The sequence below is a fragment of the Procambarus clarkii genome, chromosome 60 (assembly GCF_040958095.1).
Source record: "Procambarus clarkii isolate CNS0578487 chromosome 60, FALCON_Pclarkii_2.0, whole genome shotgun sequence".
NCBI classification, from domain to species: domain Eukaryota; kingdom Metazoa; phylum Arthropoda; class Malacostraca; order Decapoda; family Cambaridae; genus Procambarus; species Procambarus clarkii.
This window is the reverse complement of record NC_091209.1, coordinates 3,541,347-3,561,928: the sequence shown is the minus strand read 5'-3', so window position 1 is coordinate 3,561,928 and position 20,582 is coordinate 3,541,347. Positions and strand designations below refer to the sequence as shown.

The following is a 20,582-nucleotide window of genomic DNA, read 5'->3' as shown; positions in this document are numbered from 1 at the left end:
ACCTAGGTATTTGACTACCTAGGTGCTAAGACTGCAAGGCGCCGTAACTGGATCAGCTACCCGAAACTCTAGAGAGAACTCTAGAATACATTTCACTGCCACAACCGTATAAGAGAAAACGAAAGGAAAGAAATGAATAGTGAAGTAATTAGTGAGGGGTTTGGGATGAGAGGTAGAGAGGTGGGAGGAGCGAGGAGGGTCATTAGTTGAAAGTGTGAGTCTGGAGAGGGGTGGAGGGAGAGAGTAGATAGGTAGAAGTAGAAGAGTAGATAGTAGAAGAAGAAGAGTAGATAGTAGAAGACGAAATGCTGCCACCATCCATTCACGACCATTACATACAAGACAAGGAATGGAACTTGTCTGTATCACAATATTCACAAAAGATGTTATCAAGAAGTCATTATTAGTATGTCCCATCTTTATCATGTACTCATTTAATCATGAAACCAGTAACCACAAAGGCTTTCTCACCTCCACTCAAAGACTAGGGAACCAAGTTAAAAACAATTTAAATAATAAATTCAATTATATTTCACATGATAACTATCATAATTTAAGCAATTCCACTGTTCACGTTTAATATGCAAGGTGAGTCATCCTCCAAGAATTTGAGAACCCTACAACTTGACTGCCCCTGATCATCACACAACATATGGAAACACGACCAAGTCACCTCAATGCTCAACTCACCAAGTGTCTGCCTATAGTGGGATATAGGGTGGGGGGGTCTATAGTTGACAGAGACTGTCCCGCCCTGCCGGCCGACAGCCTCCCTGCTAGGCCGTCTTCTCTCCTCTGCTGGCTGCTGTTCTTCTCTGTCTCGTTAATGCTCTCGAATCGATAGCTCTCCGAGTATATATTGGGGAACCTAGTAACTAACTCCGCCCACAAGTAGATAGCCTCAGGCACTCTACCAAACCACTCCTTAAATGTCGGCATGTTTGAAGGCTACCAGACTCCAATTATAAGATTAGCAGAAGCAAGGTGAAATTTGCATGATCTGACCTCAGGTCACTTGAGGTCATTAACGCTTTGAGGTGTGAGATCTCAGGCCGACAACCTGGCGCCTTCTCAAATCCTTGTCTGTGATTCCTGAATCTCTTATGTATTTTAAATACAACTAAACCAAACACCTTTTACAGTGTTACATCTCCCCTTCTCCCCGAAAATAAAGTTTTTGCAACACTGCTAAAGCGAGCTAGCTGTGTGCGACAACTTTATTAACGAAAAGAATACATCCTAGCTAAACAAATATACATCATCCTACTCTAAAAAATTAAATATGTAGACAGACGTCCATTGTCTCTGGCTGGGCGACGTCACTGCTTGGTCTTGTAGATAATCCTGTACCACATTTCTTCAACACAACTGCCTCCGTCGCTTCTCCGTCGTTAACGCACAACAACCCTTGGTCAACCAGGAAGCCGTTACTACTTAAACTGCGCACAGGACCGTGGAATTCGGTTGTCCCAGCTGATCTGTAATTGGCCCTACGTCAGTCACCATGAGAGACGTATATTGGGGTTTTTCACAGCTATCGGGACTACAAGTTTCGAGACCTCGATAGTTGCCAACGTGGAAATCCCATCCTACTCTTCTCCTCCCTGTTGTTCCAGCACGCCTCCTTCAGAGAGCCACTTCTGACAGCCACATCAAGTCCGCACGACACAGGAAGAATCACTCAACAGAGCAACATGCTTGCAGGAGGGGCGGCCAGTTAAGGCAAACGATCCTGTCTTGCAATTACGCTCCCTGCAATGATGCTGACACCAGCAAGGGACACTAGGCATCGTGTCTCACTCAGCTTGTCTTGTCTTCTTCTTTCTTCTCTCTTCTTTCTTCTCTCTTCTTTCTTCTCTCTTCCTCCTCCCATGGGTCTTTGACAGGCGACCTGGGGTCCATTGGGGTCCGTCCGTCCTGGGGTCCATCCTGGGTAGACCGATGTTGGTGGGACAGACTGGAGTCGTTGTTGTTCCTCTTCCATCTTTACTGGGTCGTCTGGGGTCGTCTGCAGAACGACCTGGGGTCCACTGGGGTCCGTCCGTCCTGGGGTCCACTGGGTAGACCAATGTTGACTGACCGAGAGGGCTGCATCTTGGGGTCGCCGGGGTGGTGGTGGTGGTGGTGGAGCCATGACCTCCAGGTAGGGGCTGGTCGTGGTGGTGGTGAGGAACGCCCCTGAGTGTGGTACACAGCAGCCGTTTCTCTCTTCTGTATATGCGTCTCTCCTCTGGCTCCGACCTGTGAATGAACAGAAAGGCAACAATACCCATGTTCCATCCTGTTGTGTGACCCTGTAGTTTGTATAGGGTTTACACAGTCTACTCATAATGCTCTCCTCCTGGCAACGACTACACTTAAATTTTAATAATCCCATTAACACTGAATGATATTGACTTGGTGGAACATAAAACAGTACTAGTTAGAGAAGTAAAACAGTAAAGTTAGAGAAGAGAGAATAAGGTCGTCACTACTTTTAACTTGTCACCTAAACCAATCTCCACAATAAATATCAAAACTAGTAGACAAAACACTAGCCTAACTTAACTATACCGTTCCTAATCTTACGTACTTAAATAGCCGTTACTCCCACCCTTAACCTACAGCCACCTACGTGACCCAGAGTGTTTCCCTCGCTTCTCCGCGGGTCCACAACTCCAAACTTTTGCCACCCCTGTGACCAGACTATCTAATGTCGAGCGTCCCCAACGTGAAGTCTACTGACATACTAAGCCTTCCCCTAGCATGCTGTACAAAACCAGTACACCTCGGGTTATTGCGTTCAAATGGAGTAAAACAGTCGATCGCAATAATCTGAGCAGAACCACTACTTAAAACTACTTAAGAACTACACCTGCCACTCCCCAACTGATCTGGCAACCAGCGGAGGCTGGGTGTCCCCGTGGGACATGCGAGGTCACCTGTCACACTCAGCTGACCTCTACTACCACCAACCGCTAAGTTCCCAAATCACCAAATCTTATCACTAACATAAATCACTACACTCGCACGTTCTGGTGAACATTATCTGAACTTCACAAAACTCACAAAATCATTACAACACAACACCAGAGAATCACTATCTCCTAACCTGAAAAAAGCTCGCTAAATCGCGAATATTAAACACCTGTCAAGATCTCCCTGATAGCGCCTGAGCTGCAAAAGACACGTGGAACTGAACAATGTTAAATGAACACCATCTACCTACAACATTGTTCAACACCGCTGCCAACATTGTAACGGGGGGTGGGGGAAATAGCTCTATCTTGTCCATTATTCCACACCCCCCAGTTAACTAACGAGGCCGGGGGAAACAGCTCTCTCTAGTCCGTTATCCCGTCCCCAGTTAGCTAACTATTCTAGAGCACTCCCAGAGTTCCTAAGGCAACCTCTCTCGTTCAACACCTTGTAACCTAGGTATTTGACTACCTAGGTGCTAAGACTGCAAGGCGCCGTAACTGGATCAGCTACCCGAAACTCTAGAGAGAACTCTAGAATACATTTCACTGACACAACCATATAAGAGAAAACGAAAGGAAAGAAATGAATAGTGAAGTAATTAGTGAGGGTTTGGGGTGAGAGGTAGAGAGGTGGGAGGAGCGAGGAGGGTCATTAGTTGAAAGTGAGAGTTTGGAGAGGAGTGGAGGGAGAGAAGTAGATAGGTAGAAGTAGAAGAGTAGATAGTAGAAGAAGAAGAGTAGATAGTAGAAGACGAAATGCTGCTGTTACGACCCTGGGTTCTCCAGTGGAAACCAGAGGTCAAAATTGAGCTATTAAACTTTCTGGTAGTACAGTTGAGTGCATCTCGAGCTGCAATTGTTTGTATCTTCCCTGCCAGACGTAAGACTATTATTGTTTCTCAAAGAGCATTTAAAGACTGAGCTGGGGGTTGATTATTAAATAATAACATAGGCACCAACTTTGCTTACTAATACTTTCTAATCATTTGTAAAGTAACAATACGTTGCATAGGGGAAGATCTTTAATGTGCTTAGCTGCACGATCAATTAGGCTCCTTCCGGCACCACGACATGGGAGGCCTAGCTGGTCGCTAGGAGGTGCCTTCTCTGGCTGGCGTTCGTGCGGACGAGACCTACTCTGTGGCTGCACCCCTACTCTTCTCCCTTCTCCTCTTACTTATTTCCCTTACCTGAAGTTCCTGTACCCTTAAGTTAAGTACGGGGCATTATTAAGTGTACCTACTCTGGTAGTAACGATTGGTGAGACCTGGGGGTAGTATTTGCCAGTGTTTTGGGTACCCCTAAGTGTTGTGTTTTGTATTAGGGTCCCACGTGGTTTCCCTACCCTAAGCTGCATCCAGCTTCAGTGCTTATCCAGTAGTACTTTACCCTAGCTTGTTCTTAGTGTAAACCTTGTATCCTGCCTACGTGGACCAAGGCTTTTAACGTAAGATAGTGTGGTAAAGTTATTATTATTATTGTTATTGGTGTGAGTGTATATGGGGGGTTGTTAAGGGGTTAATAAATAAGTACATGAATTACAGAGTATCCCTTCTTCCTGTGTGGGAGCGCATTGATCAACCCTTAGACTAACATATATGGTCTAGTAGCAAGTTATTACTACTGTGGATAGTTTATTTTGGGGGCCGGGCCTTTTAGCTCTCCCATATTTGATACTCTGTCTTCTAACTACCCTTACCCCTTAATAGTACCAGTACCCCATAGAAGCCCCACACACCATTATTTATAACAGCTGCCACCATCCATTCAAGACCATTACATATAAGACAAGGAATGGAACTTATCTGTATCACAATATTCACAAAAGATGTTATCAAGAGGTCATTATTAATATGTCCCATCTTTATCATGTACTCATTAAATCATGAAACCAGTAACCACAAAGGCTTTCTCACCTCCACCCAAAGACTAGGGAACCAAGTTAAAAACAATTTAAATAATAAATTCAATTATATTTCACATGATAACTATCATAATTTAAGCAATTCCACTGTTCACGTTTAATATGCAAGGCGAGTCATCCTCCAAGAATTTGAGAACCCTACAACTTGACTGCCCCTGATCATCACACAACATATGGAAACACGACCAAGTCACCTTAATGCTCAACTCACCAAGTGTCTGCCTATAGCTGGATAGAGGGGGGAGGGGGTCTATAGTTGACAGAGACTGTCCCGCCCTGCCGGCTGACAGCCTCCCTGCTAGGCCGTCTTCTCTCCTCTGCTGGCTGCTGTTCTTATCTGTCTCGTTAATGCTCTCGAATCGATAGCTCTCCGAGTATATTTTGGGGAACCTAGTAACTAACTCCGCCCACAAGTAGATAGCCTCAGGCACTCTACCAAGCCACTCCTTAAATGTCGGCATGTTTGAAGGCTACCAGACTCCAATTATAAGATTAGCAGAAGCAAGGTGAAATTCGCATGATCTGACCTCAGGTCACTTGAGGTCATTAACGCTTTGAGGTGTGAGATCTCAGGCCGACAACCTGGCGCCTTCTCAAATCCTTGTCTGTGACTCCTGAATCTCTTATGTATTTTAAATACAACTAAACCAAACACCTTTTACAGTGTTACAATATATATTGTAACGGGAAAGTGTAGATGGTAATGCAGTCCTCACTTTGGCTGATGTTAATGCCTAATCACATTTAGAGAAAAAAAAAAAGAAAAAACAAAAATGTTGACTGCTTGGCTTGTTTCCTGTGGTAAGTGAGAGGGAGGAACACGTAAAACAAATCGTATAAAAATGAAACTTTAATTTACTTTAAACACAAATAAAAAGAAAGACAAGTCCCATGGCAATGTACAGTGTACTCAAAAAACGGAGATAAATGCAAGAACACAATATAAAATAAAATAGTGAATACATAAGACAAAATAGTAAATGGTGCTGAGAATATTGACCTTGGCTGAGACCTCCCTTAGTATACAGAGCCAGAGAGCTAAGTATGCCAGAGAGAGATGTCAGCTCTTAGAGCACTAGGATATTCTGAAGTCCACAGCTCGTGTGTGGCTATTTATATGGGGGGTGTAGATGGCGCTGGCTTCGAGTACAGTCGTTGATCCACCAATCGGGAAGAGCGCTGGCTTGGAGTGGTAGTTTGGTTGTTGACGAAGGTGGCGAGTCGGCCGGAGGGAGTGTGGAGTGGAGCGAGCTTAGGGTACGTTTACCCTTGGTCAAAACGTTTTATGCTACTGGTATACGTATCTTGAAGTTAGCATCTTCTTGTTGTATATATATGAGTAACTTTATGTATGGAAGAGCAGGCTCAATCTCTCTTGAAAGAGATTACCGTCACAACTCTCCCCCGAAGCCTGCTCTTACGGGTTAAGTTACTCCTTCAGATGGTAGAGTGGTATGTGTAGCTGCCTCTACCTCATAGACTCTGGAGAGGGAGTCTGCTATGATGTTGTCAGAACCCTTGATGTAGAAGATTTCCAGGTTGAAATTCTGCAGATACAAAGCCCATCGTAGAAGTCGTTGATTGTTGAATTGGGCTTGCTGCAAGAAGCGTAGGGGATTGTGGTCCGAGTAGATGGTGGTAGACCGTGTATCTTGTAGGTAAGACTCAAAGTGCTGTAAGTTCAGGACGATGGAGAGAAGTTCCTTTTCGATAGTGCTGTAGTTCTTTTGGTGTGGCTTCAACTTGTAGCTGTAGTAGCTAACAGGAAGAACCTCCTCGCCTCGTTGTTGCATTAGGACGCCCCCGATGCCGGTGCCACTGGCGTCGACATGGAGGATGAAGGGTTTCGTGATATCTGACGAAGCGAGAATGGGATTAGAACAGAGCAGAGATTTTAGTTGTTCAAAAGCAATGGTTTGCTGAATGGTCCAATGATACCGTTGCATGGGGCTGGTTAGAGTGATCAATGGTGTCGCTACCGTACTAAAATTCTTCACAAACCTACGGTAGTAGGAGGCAAGACCAAGGAAGCGTAGGAGCTGCTTCCTGGTGGTAGGCTGTGGGTAATGCTGGATGGCTTGAGTGTGTATGTTTAACGGAGCTAGGCTGCCACTCCCTATCACATGACCAAGATAACGCACTTTACCTTTAGCAAAGGTGGACTTGCCCAAGTTGATGGTGAGGCCGGCTGTCAGGAGCTTGGCGAACAATCGGTGCAGCTGGAGCAGATGTTCGTCCCAGGTGTTAGTTGCCATAACGATATCATCCAAGTAGGCGTAGGTGTGATCTAAGCCATGGATGACGCGGTTGACACATCGCTGGAAGGTGGCCGGGGCATTACATAGTCCAAATGGAAGGCGTTCATATCTGTAAAGGCCAAAAGGAGTGGTGAAGGCAGGTATTTCCTTAGCTCGCTCTGTCAAACACACTTGGTAGTATCCCTTGAGTAAGTCTAGTTGGGATAAATACCGAGCATTACCAATGGCGTCAAGGATGTCATCTATTCTAGGTAATGGGTAAGCATCCTTGACAGTCACAAGATTCAATTTCCTGTAGTCGGTATACAGCCTCACTTTACCGTGCGGTTTCGGCACCAAGATGCAAGGTGAGGCCCAAGGGGACTCACAAGGGGTGGCCAGCCTATGATCCAGGAGGTACTGTACTTTAGCACGCATAACTTCCTTTTTGCTCGGGCTGATTCGGTAGAAAGGTTGACGAATCGGCCGGGTGTCAGGAAGTAGCTGGATGTCGTGCTGAACCACATTGCACTCTTGTGGATCATCGCTGAACAACTTCTGATTGAAGATTCTGATGAGAGGAGCACTATTACAGTCCTGCAAATATTTATGAAGATCAGTTAGGATTTCCGAGTTGGAAGGCACTGACACATTGTTAGTGCTGGGAGGAGAAGCAGGGAAGGTCTCACTGTGGAGGTATGGACCTTGAAATGTGGATAATGAGACTAACACAGTGGGGGGAGTACCTTGATACTGCTTCAGGAGGTTGACGTGGCACAACTGGGTCTTCCGCCGCCTATCTGGAGTCTCAAGAACGTAGTTGTGGTTGTTTCTGCACTCCTTGATGCGGTATGGTCCTGAAGACTTGTGTTGCAATGGAGAACCAGGAATTGGAAAATATGCTAGAACGAAGTCTCCTGGTTGAAATTTCCTAATTTTACTGCGCTGGTCAAAATGAGTCTTCATTTTATCTTGAGCTTTTAACAAATTGGTGTTGGCAAATTTACGCACTCTCTCGAGAATGTGCTTTAAGTTTTGAAGAAACTGGGGCACATTCAGAGGGTCACTGAAGGAGGTATCACGCAGAGAGTCTTTAAAAGCTTTGAGAGGAGTATGGCACTTACGTCTGTAGAGCATCTCATAAGGAGATACTCCTAGAGACTCATTTGGGAGACTTCTGAAAATACACATGATGATGTCAAGTTGTTTGTCCCAGTCTTTCATGGTTTCATTGCAAAATTTCTTTAGGAGTGATTTAATCGTTTGGTGACTACGTTGAAGAGAACCCTGTTGTTAAAAATGGGAGTCTGTACTATGGGGGATCTAGTATAAATGGATGTAGGGTCAGTAGTTAGCATTGAGAGTTATCGAATATGGGAGATCTAAAAGGCCCGGCCCCCAAGTAAAATATCCACAGTGAATATTAATTGGCAACACAATGTTAGTCTATAGGTTGATCATAGATCTCCTACACAGGAAGAATGGATACTCCTTTACTAACTTACTTATTTATTAACCCCTTAACAACCCCCCATATACATTCACACCAATAACAATAATAATAATTACTTTACCACACTATCTTACGTTAAAAGCCTTGGTCCACATAAACAGGATACAAGGTTTACACTGAGAACAAGCTAGGGTAAAGTACTACTAGTGAAGCACTTGAAGCTTGGGCAGCTTAGGGGGTAGTGAGCCCACGTGGTACCTTAACACACAACCCGTTCTCGCAAATTCGTAAAGTCAATATTGACTTATTAACTACGTGCATAGGTGATATACTAAACATAATAGATACCCTTAAAAAGATTCATAGAAAACACCGACCTTACCTAACCTTGTTAGTATCTTAAGATAAGCATCTTATTGCTTCGTAATTACAAATATTACTTAACCTATACCTATTATAGGTTAGGTAATAATTGTAATTACGAAGCAATAAGATGCTTATCTTAACATACTAAGTAGGTTAGGTAAGGTCGGTGTTTTCTATGAATCTTTTTAAGGGTATCTATTATGTTAAGTATGTCACCTATGCACATATTTAATAAGTCAATATTGACTTGTTAAATTTGCGAGAACGGGTTGTAACACAACACAACACTAATGGGTACCCAAAACACTGGCAAATTCAACCCCAAGGTCTCCACCAATCTTACAAACCCAGAGTAGGCACACTTAAAAAACACAGGACTTAACTTAATGGTAAGGGAAATAAGTAAGAGGAAAGGTAGAGGAGTGCAGAGCAGCTCAGAAAAGTCTTGATCCCCACGAACGCCACCCAGAGAAGGCTGAGCGTCTCCACTCCCCTCCCTCAGTTCACTCGCTGCCAGCAGACTACTCAACTAATCGTACAGCATTCCTATCCCAAGTTTACTCAGGTTTACTTTACAAATGATTAGAAAGTATTAGTAAACATAGTTGGTGCCTATTTTATTATTTAATAATCAACCCCAAGCTCAGTCTTTAAATGCTCTTTGAGAAACAAGAATAGTCTTACATCTGGCAGGGAAGATATGCACCTCGCCATGCATCCCTCTACTAAAAGGTAGTTTATTTAGCTCAATTTTGACCTCTGGTTTCCACTGAGGAACCCAGGGTCGTAACACCTGTGAAGCAGGATGATAGGGGCTGGACAATACCTGAGTGATGTTGAACTCTTCCAGCGTCTTCTTGAAGAGATCACTGGTGAAGTTGGTGCCACAGTCACTTTGAACCTCTCTTGGAAATCCATACTGGGTGAAGATCTTCAATAGTTGTTTCACCATAGTAGCAGCCGTAATGTTCTTTACGGGAACTGCTATGGGGAATCTGGTGGTAGGACACAGGATAGCTAGTATATAGGCGTTGCCAGAACTGGTCCGGGGTAAAGGACCAACATAGTCTATAATGAGCCTGTGGAAAGGTTCCGAAGGCACTGGGATAGGAGTCAACGGAGCCCTGGGAATAGAGATATTAGGTTTACCTTGTGGGAAAAACCTGCTGGGATTGATATAAGAGGAGACTACCAGGGACTTGTACTGAACTAAATTAAAAATTTACTGTCTGCAAATTAATTCAACTAAAATCTCTAGCTAGGGTTGTAAATCCTAATTCCTCTTTTCCTAATGACAAACTGTGGGCTGTAAGGGACAGGTGGGGTGAATGACTTAGTTGATAGAAGTTCCAATCCACCTGTAGACAGGGATCTCACATCAGCTTGTATTTTATACAAGGATAAGATTTGATAAATTCAGTTATCTGACTGAACACTGGCTCTGTTTAAATCAGGGATTTAAACATACATAGTCTAACCTAGCACCATAACTTAACAGCCAATATGTTCTTATACTATAAACAACAAATTAAATTGTAAAAGTATAAATAAATGACCTTAAATGTAGTCTTAATACTATTAACTTAGTACTAGAAATTATATTCAATTAAATGAACTTATATGATAACTTAAAAATTAACTAAGTAAGCAATTGATAACTTAATTTATATATTCAAATATATATGCAGACATATTCAATTTATACAGTTAGCTTGACTGAATCTCTTCCAAGACTGTGGACACTTGTGAGGTTTTTACTTATTGAGGCTGAATTCTTTTCTGACAGAATGGACACTCATGAGGTTCAGTGCTTGGATAAGATTCACAGCTACACTACAATTTTAATAAACTTACTGAAATGTGAGGCTTAGCCTCGCTTTTTAACCAACAGACAGATTTATAGGATATTAAAGCTACACAAGCATACAATTGGCCAATCATATACCAAATAACCTTCAATATACTTCTCTGCCAGTCGGGGTGCCTGTCTGACAAGTTTGCCAGACTGATTAACTCTCTCTTGTTGAGTTTAGGCACGATATTTTGCTACAGCGTTGCTGTATGATGATCTGGTAGCGTTGCTACGTGATTATCCTGCAGTTGCAGAAGAATGATTCGAGATAAAAGTTTATGAATGAAGGTGGAGGAAACCGTGTCACTGATCTCCACTATACACTCTATTTTATGTGAATGTTCTAGGATTTTCCTTGTAGATATTGTCCAGGTACTCCCCCAGTTCTAGAGAGTATTCACTGGCGATAAAAAATATTAGATAAGGTGTCCTTGAGCTGGTAATGTTCGCTAAGGATCAGTCACTTGTTCACTCAATTGTAAACAAACGCGGAGTCCGCTGGGCTTGTTGGTGGGCGCTTCACTCCCCCCATCGCCCTGCCATGCTCTCTGAGCACGGTAGCCTTCTATGAATATTGATTGATTATTTTTACAGTCTAGACTTATGATTAAGATAAGATGTGATTATAATATAATTAGATATAAGATTTAAAGATTATAAGTAGTATTTGAAAGTACCACTGGATCTTATTAAGGATTCGATTTTTAATCCTACCGGATGTTGAATCAATGTTCCAATAGTTTTTTAATTAAGAAGTCCTTCTAGAAGCTTCTGGATCCTTGAAAGATCATGTACAAAGTCACGTAGGCATCAAAAGGGCCCCTGTTGCGTACGTGTTCATGGTGCCATTGTCATCCAGGATCAAGCTATATAATGAATCTTTCATGATTCTAATTTGATTTTGATACGATTTAGATATGATTTTGATATGATATAGAAATTATACATTTCTTAGATGATTATTAGATATGGTGGGTAAAATTTTCCCACATCTTCCAGAGGGAGAGAACTGGCACAGAGTCCAATACTTAGGACAATAGTAACCATATGTATTTATTTACTCTCCATTGGATTGATAATACAAGTGCAAATTTTGCTTGCACTTTTCTGCTGCTGTCCGTTGTGGACGATTGTGTCTGTTAGGAGTCTGTGGGTCTTGTGGAGTTAGAGTGTCTTGAGGTCTCTCAGGATCTAACTGCAGCTGGCTCACTGATTCCATGTGGATGAGTTTGTCCAATGTCTTCAGGGAAGTTGTTCCTTTAGACAGGATTTTGACTATTCTCAAAATCCCCTGACTATCTGGATGGACTGAGACAACTTTACCTAATGGCCAGTCAGCCCTAGGGCCATCACTGTCTACCAAGACAATATCGCCAGGTTGGAGATTAGATATATTATGTGGGACATTAGCCCCATAGTGATGTTCTCGTAGAGATGTAAGATATTCTTTTGTCCAAACATCATTCCATTTTTGGATTATGCTGGACAGATGCTTATACCCCTGAACCAACTCGCTCTGACCCACATATGAGGGATCTCTGATCTCATCATCCACTAGAGATGGTACTGGAGACAGAAGTCTTCCATACATTAGGTGGGCAGGACTTAATGGCTCATGTTGAGTAGGATCCTCAGACAAGTAAGTCAACGGCCGGTTATTCACCCTTGATTCTATTTCCGTGATTACTGTCTGGAGTTCTTGAAGATTGATTTTCTGACGGTGTAGAGATTTTCTCAAGGATCTTTTTACAGTTCCTATTAACCGTTCATAAAATCCTCCGTGCCATGGGGCTCTCGGAGGGATAAATTTCCATCTGCAATGACGCTGTTCCAGTGTGGAAGTAACTGCAGGATGGGAACAGATTTCCCGTAGACATGCTTCTCCAGCTACCAAGTTTGCTCCGTTATCTGAAATCATCAGCTTAGGGTATGATCGGCGTGCTGCGAATCTGCGGAAAGCTTGAATAAATGATTGAGCAGTCATATCGGGTGTTACCTCTAGATGTACTGCCCTGGTGGTAGCACAGGTGAACAGACAGATGTATGCCTTGATAGGTTGCTTATCTGCAGTCCCTGTTAGATATATTGCTCCTGTATAATCTACTCCTGTCGTTTCGAAAGGTTGTAGTTGGACCACTCGTTCCTTTGGTAGGGGTGGTGGCCCTGGATAAGAGCAAGTTCTTGCATCGTACCTTCGGCATATCATGCAATTCTTCAAGATTGATTTGACTGACTGTCTTCCCTGAGGAATCCAGTACTGCTGTCTGATTTGTGTGAGTGTGTCTAACACTCCTCCATGTTTGATGATTTGTTGATGTGTATGCAACACAATCAACCTTGTGATCCAATGATTTTTTGGTAAAAGCCATGGATGCACGGTATCTAGATTGATATCTGCGTGTTTAAGTCTCCCTCCACAACGCAGAATGTTGTGATTTTCTTGGTCTATCCACAGACCGAGATTGTGTTTTAACTTATGCGGAAGATTTTCATAGTTATTCCCATAAGTTTCTCTCTGGGCTTGTCTTACCCAATAGAGAAGTGCATCTGGAAAAGTGTATTTTATACCTTTTTTCCTGAGATAATGAAACACGTTCTGTGTTACATTGATTAATTTGATGAGCGAGGAGTAACGAGTACAATCCAAGACTGATATTTGAGCTTGCTGCCTGGTGGTAGTTATGGTTTGTGTCGTAATGACGTGTGGCTTTTGTTCAGGCCAACTACCATTCACTAACCATCGAGGCCCATGAAACCAAATATCTGCCTTTGCGAATTGTTTAAATGTCATACCTCTTGATAAGAGATCAGCTGGATTATCCTTCGTTGGTACATGCAACAATTGAAAGCCTGCGGAAATTTCTTTAATTTCCGAGACTCGATTTTTTACATATGGAGTTGGACAGTTGTCGTTTCGTACCCATTGTAAGACAGCTTCATTGTCAGACCATATAATGACATCTTTGATGTTCATGGTAGACAAGACTTGTTTGATATGCACTGCTAAGCGTGTTCCAGTTAGCAGTGCTGTTAGTTCCATCTGAGGCAAAGTCCTCTTTTTTAATGGAGCGACTCTGGCCTTAGAGGTGATAAGATATGATTGATTAGAAGTCACTAAGTAAGCACAAGCTCCAAAAGCTTTGGCTGACGAGTCTGCGAATACATGTAGTGATACTTCCTCATTTTCCTCGACTATGTGTCTCGGAAAGATTATCTTTTCAACTAAAGTTTGTTTTTGAGCCACTTCCATCCAAGCTTTTTGTAACTGGATTGGTAGTGGATCATCCCAACCAACCTTAGCTTTCCATGCTTGTTGCACCAATAAACGCCACTTGATAGTCAAAGGATTTAGTAGACCAAGTGGGTCGAATACTTTGCTAACTTGTGAAAGCAAATCCCTTTTTGTAGTGATGTTGTAATTTACTGGCACGGATTTGATCGATATTGTGTCCGAGATTAAATCCCAATCCATACCTAACACCTTTTGTGATTCTGGTACGTGATATTCAGGGTAATCTCTTGCTATTTGATTATTCAATGTTGCATTATTAGAGGCCCAAGATTGTAGTGGCATGTTGGCACCTTGTAGCTCCTTGTTGGCCTCTTGATATAATTGTAACAGTTCAGTAGTACTGTTAACTGTCCCTTGAAAATTATCTACATATAGATTTTGACTGATTTCAGTCTTACAGGGACTTGATGATTTCTTCAGATGAGTATCTAGAGTTGCTTGCAACAGAAATGGACTACTTGTCGCCCCAAAAAGAACTGATGAGAATCTGAAAGTCACTAGAGGACTATTGATATCTTCTGGGTTCTCTACCCATAGAAACTTAGTGAAGTCTCTATCTTCTTCTTGTAAGCCAACTCTTAGAAAGGCCTTACTTATATCTGCTGAATACGCATATTTGTTAAGTCTAAACTTCAACAGTATGTCATACAATTTCTGAGTTAGACTTGGACCTGTTTGCAAACAATCATTTAGACTGGTTCCTTGGGGTCCAGATTTAGAGCTACAATTAAAAACTATCCGTAAAGGAGTCGTTTTTGATTCTCTCATTACAGCCATGTGAGGTAAAAAATGGCCTGTTTGCTTATTGTCATGTTTCACGACTTCGATGAATTTATTCTTTAATTGTTGAGCAATAATCTCATGATAGAGTTTTAAATGCTCAGGCCTTTTTCTTAGCTTTGCTAGTTGCGATTTAAATTGACTATAAGCCATGTGATAATTGGTAGGTAAGGTTTTATGGTTGATTTTCCATGGTAGCCTTACCCAGTACTGTCCATCATGGTACTGTACAGTTTCTAAGTATTGATTGTATGCACAGACATCATCAGGACTTGGTTGTTCAGGAATTATTCCTATGGCATCAAGTTCCCACAATTGATGTACAGATTCTAATCCATCATCAATCATGTGGGGGATTTTAAGTGGTGACTGTTCTTTGCCTAGTCATGCCACTATTACAGTTTCTGTATGATGTGATTTTTCAGGAGTTGAAGGTTCAAGATCTAGTATAGGTCCTGTCATCAATATGCCTCCTGCTGATTTGAGTATATTCATACCCATAGATTCTTCTGATCCCAGAATGAATCGATGATAGTAGTCAGCTCCAATCAGGATTCCGATATCCCCTATGTAGTCAGAATCAAGTAGAGGATCTGCTAATTGGATTCCTTTTTCTTTTAGGAATTTAATTGTGGCTGTCAGACCAGTCACTTCCATTTCAGTAGGAATTTTATCAACTACTATGGCTTCTACTGTCCTTTGGGATGTACCTAGACAGACATTGAGTTTTACTACTGGAAAGGTTCTACGACCAGAATTAGTAAAAAACCCTGATATAGATGTAGATACTTGCTTTGAAGATTTAAGTTGTAAATCTTCTGCCATCTTTTTACTGATAAAGGTTTTCTGTGACCCTTGATCAAAAAAGCCTCTAGTTGGAATACAAATTCCTTGATTGCATAGTTCTAGCTGTGCAGTAGGCAATATGGCTGTTGTAACAATTTCTGTATCCAAGTCGTTGACATTGCTCATTACTGTACAGAATTGTACGGCTGTTGTGGTATTATCATCTTTGGGCTTTGCCTGAGATGTAGGTTGATTATTGGAAGTCTGTGATCTGGATTGAGTGTTAATATCACTACAGAGTGCTGTGTGATGAACACTTTTATGACAATATTGGCAGTTTTGCAATGGAGTGTTACACTCACTTGTATTGTGCTTCCGTAAACAACGGATGCACCTGTTCAGAGATTTCAGTCGATCGATTCGACTGGCACGGCCTTCATAAACTGTGCATTGATAAATGGTATGTGCTTCTTGACAGAATAAACATTTTGGGGCACTTGTAGCTCCTTTTGTCTTATCTGTCTTAGGAGCTTGGTTTCCTACAGTTCTGTTAACTGTGGGGGATATAGCATAAGAGCCAACATTATTCTGTTTCCACTTTGCAGAAGAGGAATTTTGTTGCCTTGATTTTTGACTGCCATTCTGGACATTTTTATTTTTGTCCGTGGATTCACCTTTGGGGATTTTTTCTTGAGATCTAAGTTTTCCTCGGCTTCGTAATCTTTGTACGTAAGCTCGAAGTCCATCAAAGATTTGGCTTTGTGATAAGATGTTGTTACAAGTATGTAAAACTTGTAGGTAAGTAATTACATGCAAGTAGGTCATACAAGCATGTAACACTTGTACTCCTCCAAGGATTTCCTTAAAGGATGAATTGTATCTGTAATAATGTGTATCTACATTATTCATGATGTGATGAAGCATTTTGCTTTTGCTTTTTTTCTCGGCTTTGCCTTTTCTATTAAGTAAGTCTCTTTGAGATGCTTGATTAACTTCAGATTTTCTGAGGCTGCTTTCACTCCAGTGAAAGCATGAGATTAGGTGATCAAGACTATATTCTTGGATTAAGATAGTTATCTTAGATGGATGATAATATTTGTATTGACATTGTCAATGTGTTGTTAGCCTTTCAGATTGTGATGTGAGATTAAGATTGGTCTTAATCCCCAATTGTAGACTATTGTAGCCAAGTGATGATGACATTTGTCTATCACCTGATTTAAATGGTCTGTAGGCTGTAGATTCAAGTGATTTTTTTAGACACTTTGTGTCCTTTTCTTTTCTGTTTCAGCTGCTGGTGGAATACTGTTAGTCATTTTGACCTTTTCCGAGTTTCGGAGATTCCGAGATTTTTCTCTTTTTTCTGATGAATATGTTGATGTTAATGTATTTTGATAAATGAGCTTTCCTGTCTACTTAGGTAATGATTCCAAAGATCGTCCTTCATTTCCTCCCTGGAATCTGGTTGTAGCAGGTGTTCAATTATCAAAAGTATTGTAATAATTTGATTTGTGACCCGAATGCACGAATGCACCAAGTTGGTAAATCTTGTAATAATTTTTTAAAAATAGTAAATGGCACTATTTTTGCAAAGTTATTACAAAATCTGTTACCATAATAATTGATTGATAAAATACAGTAGAATGCCTACTGGTTTTACCTGTTATAGGGTATGTACAGTATATTATGGTTAGATTGTAATGAATGCTCTTACAGTGATAACACTTTTTTAAAGAATATTATGTAATGAGCAGCTCTGAAAATCAGTAGATTAGAGATAATACTAGATAATACACTTAAATATATATGTAATGTTACCACAATGAGGTAGATAATTGATATTTATGATTAAGATGCAGTTGTGTCTTTGACACTGATATAATTAAGTACTGAGGTTTCTTAACACAAAACAGTATCAGTTTGTTATGAATGCTTACTAGTTAATGGATATGGTGGCTTAAGCCACTGCAAACTATTTGTTTACTTAGATATATAGCTATGATAAATATTGGCTGATAGCTAGGTTAGGCCAGAATATGTAAGAATTATTCCAATGCAAAATCAAGAAGTTTCTTATGTATTTGGCATTGAAATATTCGGTAAACGAATGATCATAAATATCTAGGTACAAAGGACCATTATTATCTAGGTTCGAAGGACCATTAATGTGGGAAAAACCTGCTGGGATTGATATAAGAGGAGACTACCAGGGACTTGTACTGAACTAAATTAAAAATTTACTGTCTGCAAATTAATTCAACTAAAATCTCTAGCTAGGGTTGTAAATCCTAATTCCTCTTTTCCTAATGACAAACTGTGGGCTGTAAGGGACAGGTGGGGTGAATGACTTAGTTGATAGAAGTTCCAATCCACCTGTAGACAGGGATCTCACATCAGCTTGTATTTTATACAAGGATAAGATTTGATAAATTCAGTTATCTGACTGAACACTGGCTCTGTTTAAATCAGGGATTTAAACATACATAGTCTAACCTAGCACCATAACTTAACAGCCAATATGTTCTTATACTATAAACAACAAATTAAATTGTAAAAGTATAAATAAATGACCTTAAATGTAGTCTTAATACTATTAACTTAGTACTAGAAATTATATTCAATTAAATGAACTTATATGATAACTTAAAAATTAACTAAGTAAGCAATTGATAACTTAATTTATATATTCAAATATATATGCAGACATATTCAATTTATACAGTTAGCTTGACTGAATCTCTTCCAAGACTGTGGACACTTGTGAGGTTTTTACTTATTGAGGCTGAATTCTTTTCTGACAGAATGGACACTCATGAGGTTCAGTGCTTGGATAAGATTCACAGCTACACTACAATTTTAATAAACTTACTGAAATGTGAGGCTTAGCCTCGCTTTTTAACCAACAGACAGATTTATAGGATATTAAAGCTACACAAGCATACAATTGGCCAATCATATACCAAATAACCTTCAATATACTTCTCTGCCAGTCGGGGTGCCTGTCTGACAAGTTTGCCAGACTGATTAACTCTCTCTTGTTGAGTTTAGGCACGATATTTTGCTACAGCGTTGCTGTATGATGATCTGGTAGCGTTGCTACGTGATTATCCTGCAGTTGCAGAAGAATGATTCGAGATAAAAGTTTATGAATGAAGGTGGAGGAAACCGTGTCACTGATCTCCACTATACACTCTATTTTATGTGAATGTTCTAGGATTTTCCTTGTAGATATTGTCCAGGTACTCCCCCAGTTCTAGAGAGTATTCACTGGCGATAAAAAATATTAGATAAGGTGTCCTTGAGCTGGTAATGTTCGCTAAGGATCAGTCACTTGTTCACTCAATTGTAAACAAACGCGGAGTCCGCTGGGCTTGTTGGTGGGCGCTTCACTCCCCCCATCGCCCTGCCATGCTCTCTGAGCACGGTAGCCTTCTATGAATATTGATTGATTATTTTTACAGTCTAGACTTATGATTAAGATAAGATGTGATTATAATATAATTAGATATAAGATTTAAAGATTATAAGTAGTATTTGAAAGTACCACTGGATCTTATTAAGGATTCGATTTTTAATCCTACCGGATGTTGAATCAATGTTCCAATAGTTTTTTAATTAAGAAGTCCTTCTAGAAGCTTCTGGATCCTTGAAAGATCATGTACAAAGTCACGTAGGCATCAAAAGGGCCCCTGTTGCGTACGTGTTCATGGTGCCATTGTCATCCAGGATCAAGCTATATAATGAATCTTTCATGATTCTAATTTGATTTTGATACGATTTAGATATGATTTTGATATGATATAGAAATTATACATTTCTTAGATGATTATTAGATATGGTGGGTAAAATTTTCCCACATACCTGCCATCTAACATGTATGACACTGCTGTACATAGATTTTCACATCTTTAACCATACCTGGCCAGTAATAGTCTTATCTGATGGCGTGATAGGTCATATTAAAACCGTAGTGAGAAAGTGCTCCATGGGCCAGGTGTAGAATTTCGGGCCGCAGGCTGGTGGGAACAACTAGTTGGTCGACATTGGCCCACTCGTCATCCTCCGTCAGCTTACTGGGTCTGTACCTGTGGTAGAGCAACTGATTCTCTAGGAAGAACCCAGGGATACTGTCAGGTTGAATCTCAGCCTGGAAGAATAATGGTGTTAATGAAGGATCCTCCCTCTGTAACTTACGGAATTTCAACATAGTACGATTCGGTGGTAGGTTCGGATGGTCTTGAGGGACAGCGGTTGCAGTAGTGTCAGCTGGTTGTGGGCGTGCAGCTTGTGCACGGGTGGTCACCAAAATCGGAGGAGAAACTTCATCACTTTCTTGAACCTCTGCTGGAACATACTTTAAGATGGGGTTGTCCACTACAGAGTCACATATCTGGGGTTTGTCCATGATGATCAGGTTGGAAGGTTGTAGATCTTCGGCCAAGTCATTGCCCAGGAGAAGTTGCACTCCAGACATGGGAAAAGGCTTTTCCCTGATGGTGACTTGGACTTCACCGGTCACGAAAGGACAATCCAGGTGGACTCTGGCGAGTGGATACGGAGTGTAGCAGTGAGGTCAGTGATAAGGACGGTTTCCCCGGTGTAGGTGATGTTAGGCACAGCCGATTTCAATATTATTGACTGAAGAGCCGCTGTGTTCCTCAAGATCTTCAATTTGAAACGTCCCTCCGAATCTGTACTGCTGGCAGAGACAGTTCCAGGATACAGGTGTTTGCTGAAGAGAGAAAGATCATTAACAGGAACACCAACATTCATCACAGGCTTACCGGACTTAGGAGGAGTCGGTTTGGGTTTAGGAGTTTCACTATTGACTTAGTATTGAGCTTTCCCACATTTATCTATGGTATGTCCATAGAGCTTGCAATACTTACAATACAATTGATAACTATATGAAGACTTCTTACTGGAAGGTGG

At 41.2% G+C, this 20,582-nt stretch overlaps 1 protein-coding gene across 4 annotated transcripts; it reads right to left on the bottom strand.

Annotated features, from left to right (window-relative positions):
* Nucleotides 1-507: 507 nt before the first annotated feature.
* LOC138353957 (uncharacterized) lies at nucleotides 508-19,497 on the bottom strand. Of its 4 annotated transcripts, XR_011223313.1 has the most exons (4): nucleotides 18,520-19,497; nucleotides 10,795-18,023; nucleotides 9,767-9,935; nucleotides 508-2,241 (listed from the first exon to the last, which is right to left on the bottom strand). XR_011223313.1 is itself a non-coding variant. In XM_069307402.1 (2 exons), the coding sequence occupies exon 2, from the start codon at nucleotides 15,210-15,212 to the stop codon at nucleotides 11,850-11,852; it is 3,363 nt and encodes a 1,120-aa protein (XP_069163503.1). In that variant the 5' UTR covers nucleotides 15,213-18,023; nucleotides 18,520-19,497; the 3' UTR covers nucleotides 10,307-11,849. The 4 variants fall into 4 exon arrangements, 2 of the variants coding, with proteins under 2 accessions (XP_069163503.1, XP_069163504.1); XR_011223312.1 differs by lacking the exons at nucleotides 508-2,241; nucleotides 9,767-9,935 and adding an exon at nucleotides 9,947-10,298; XM_069307402.1 differs by lacking the exons at nucleotides 508-2,241; nucleotides 9,767-9,935 and having other exon boundaries at nucleotides 10,307-18,023.
* Nucleotides 19,498-20,582: the final 1,085 nt, after the last annotated feature.

What these genes read in the sequence shown, in the direction of transcription:
- LOC138353957 (XM_069307402.1), bottom strand. Translation starts at nt 15,212, where the DNA reads ATGATTGATGATGGATTAGAATCTGTACATCAATTGTGGGAACTTGAT.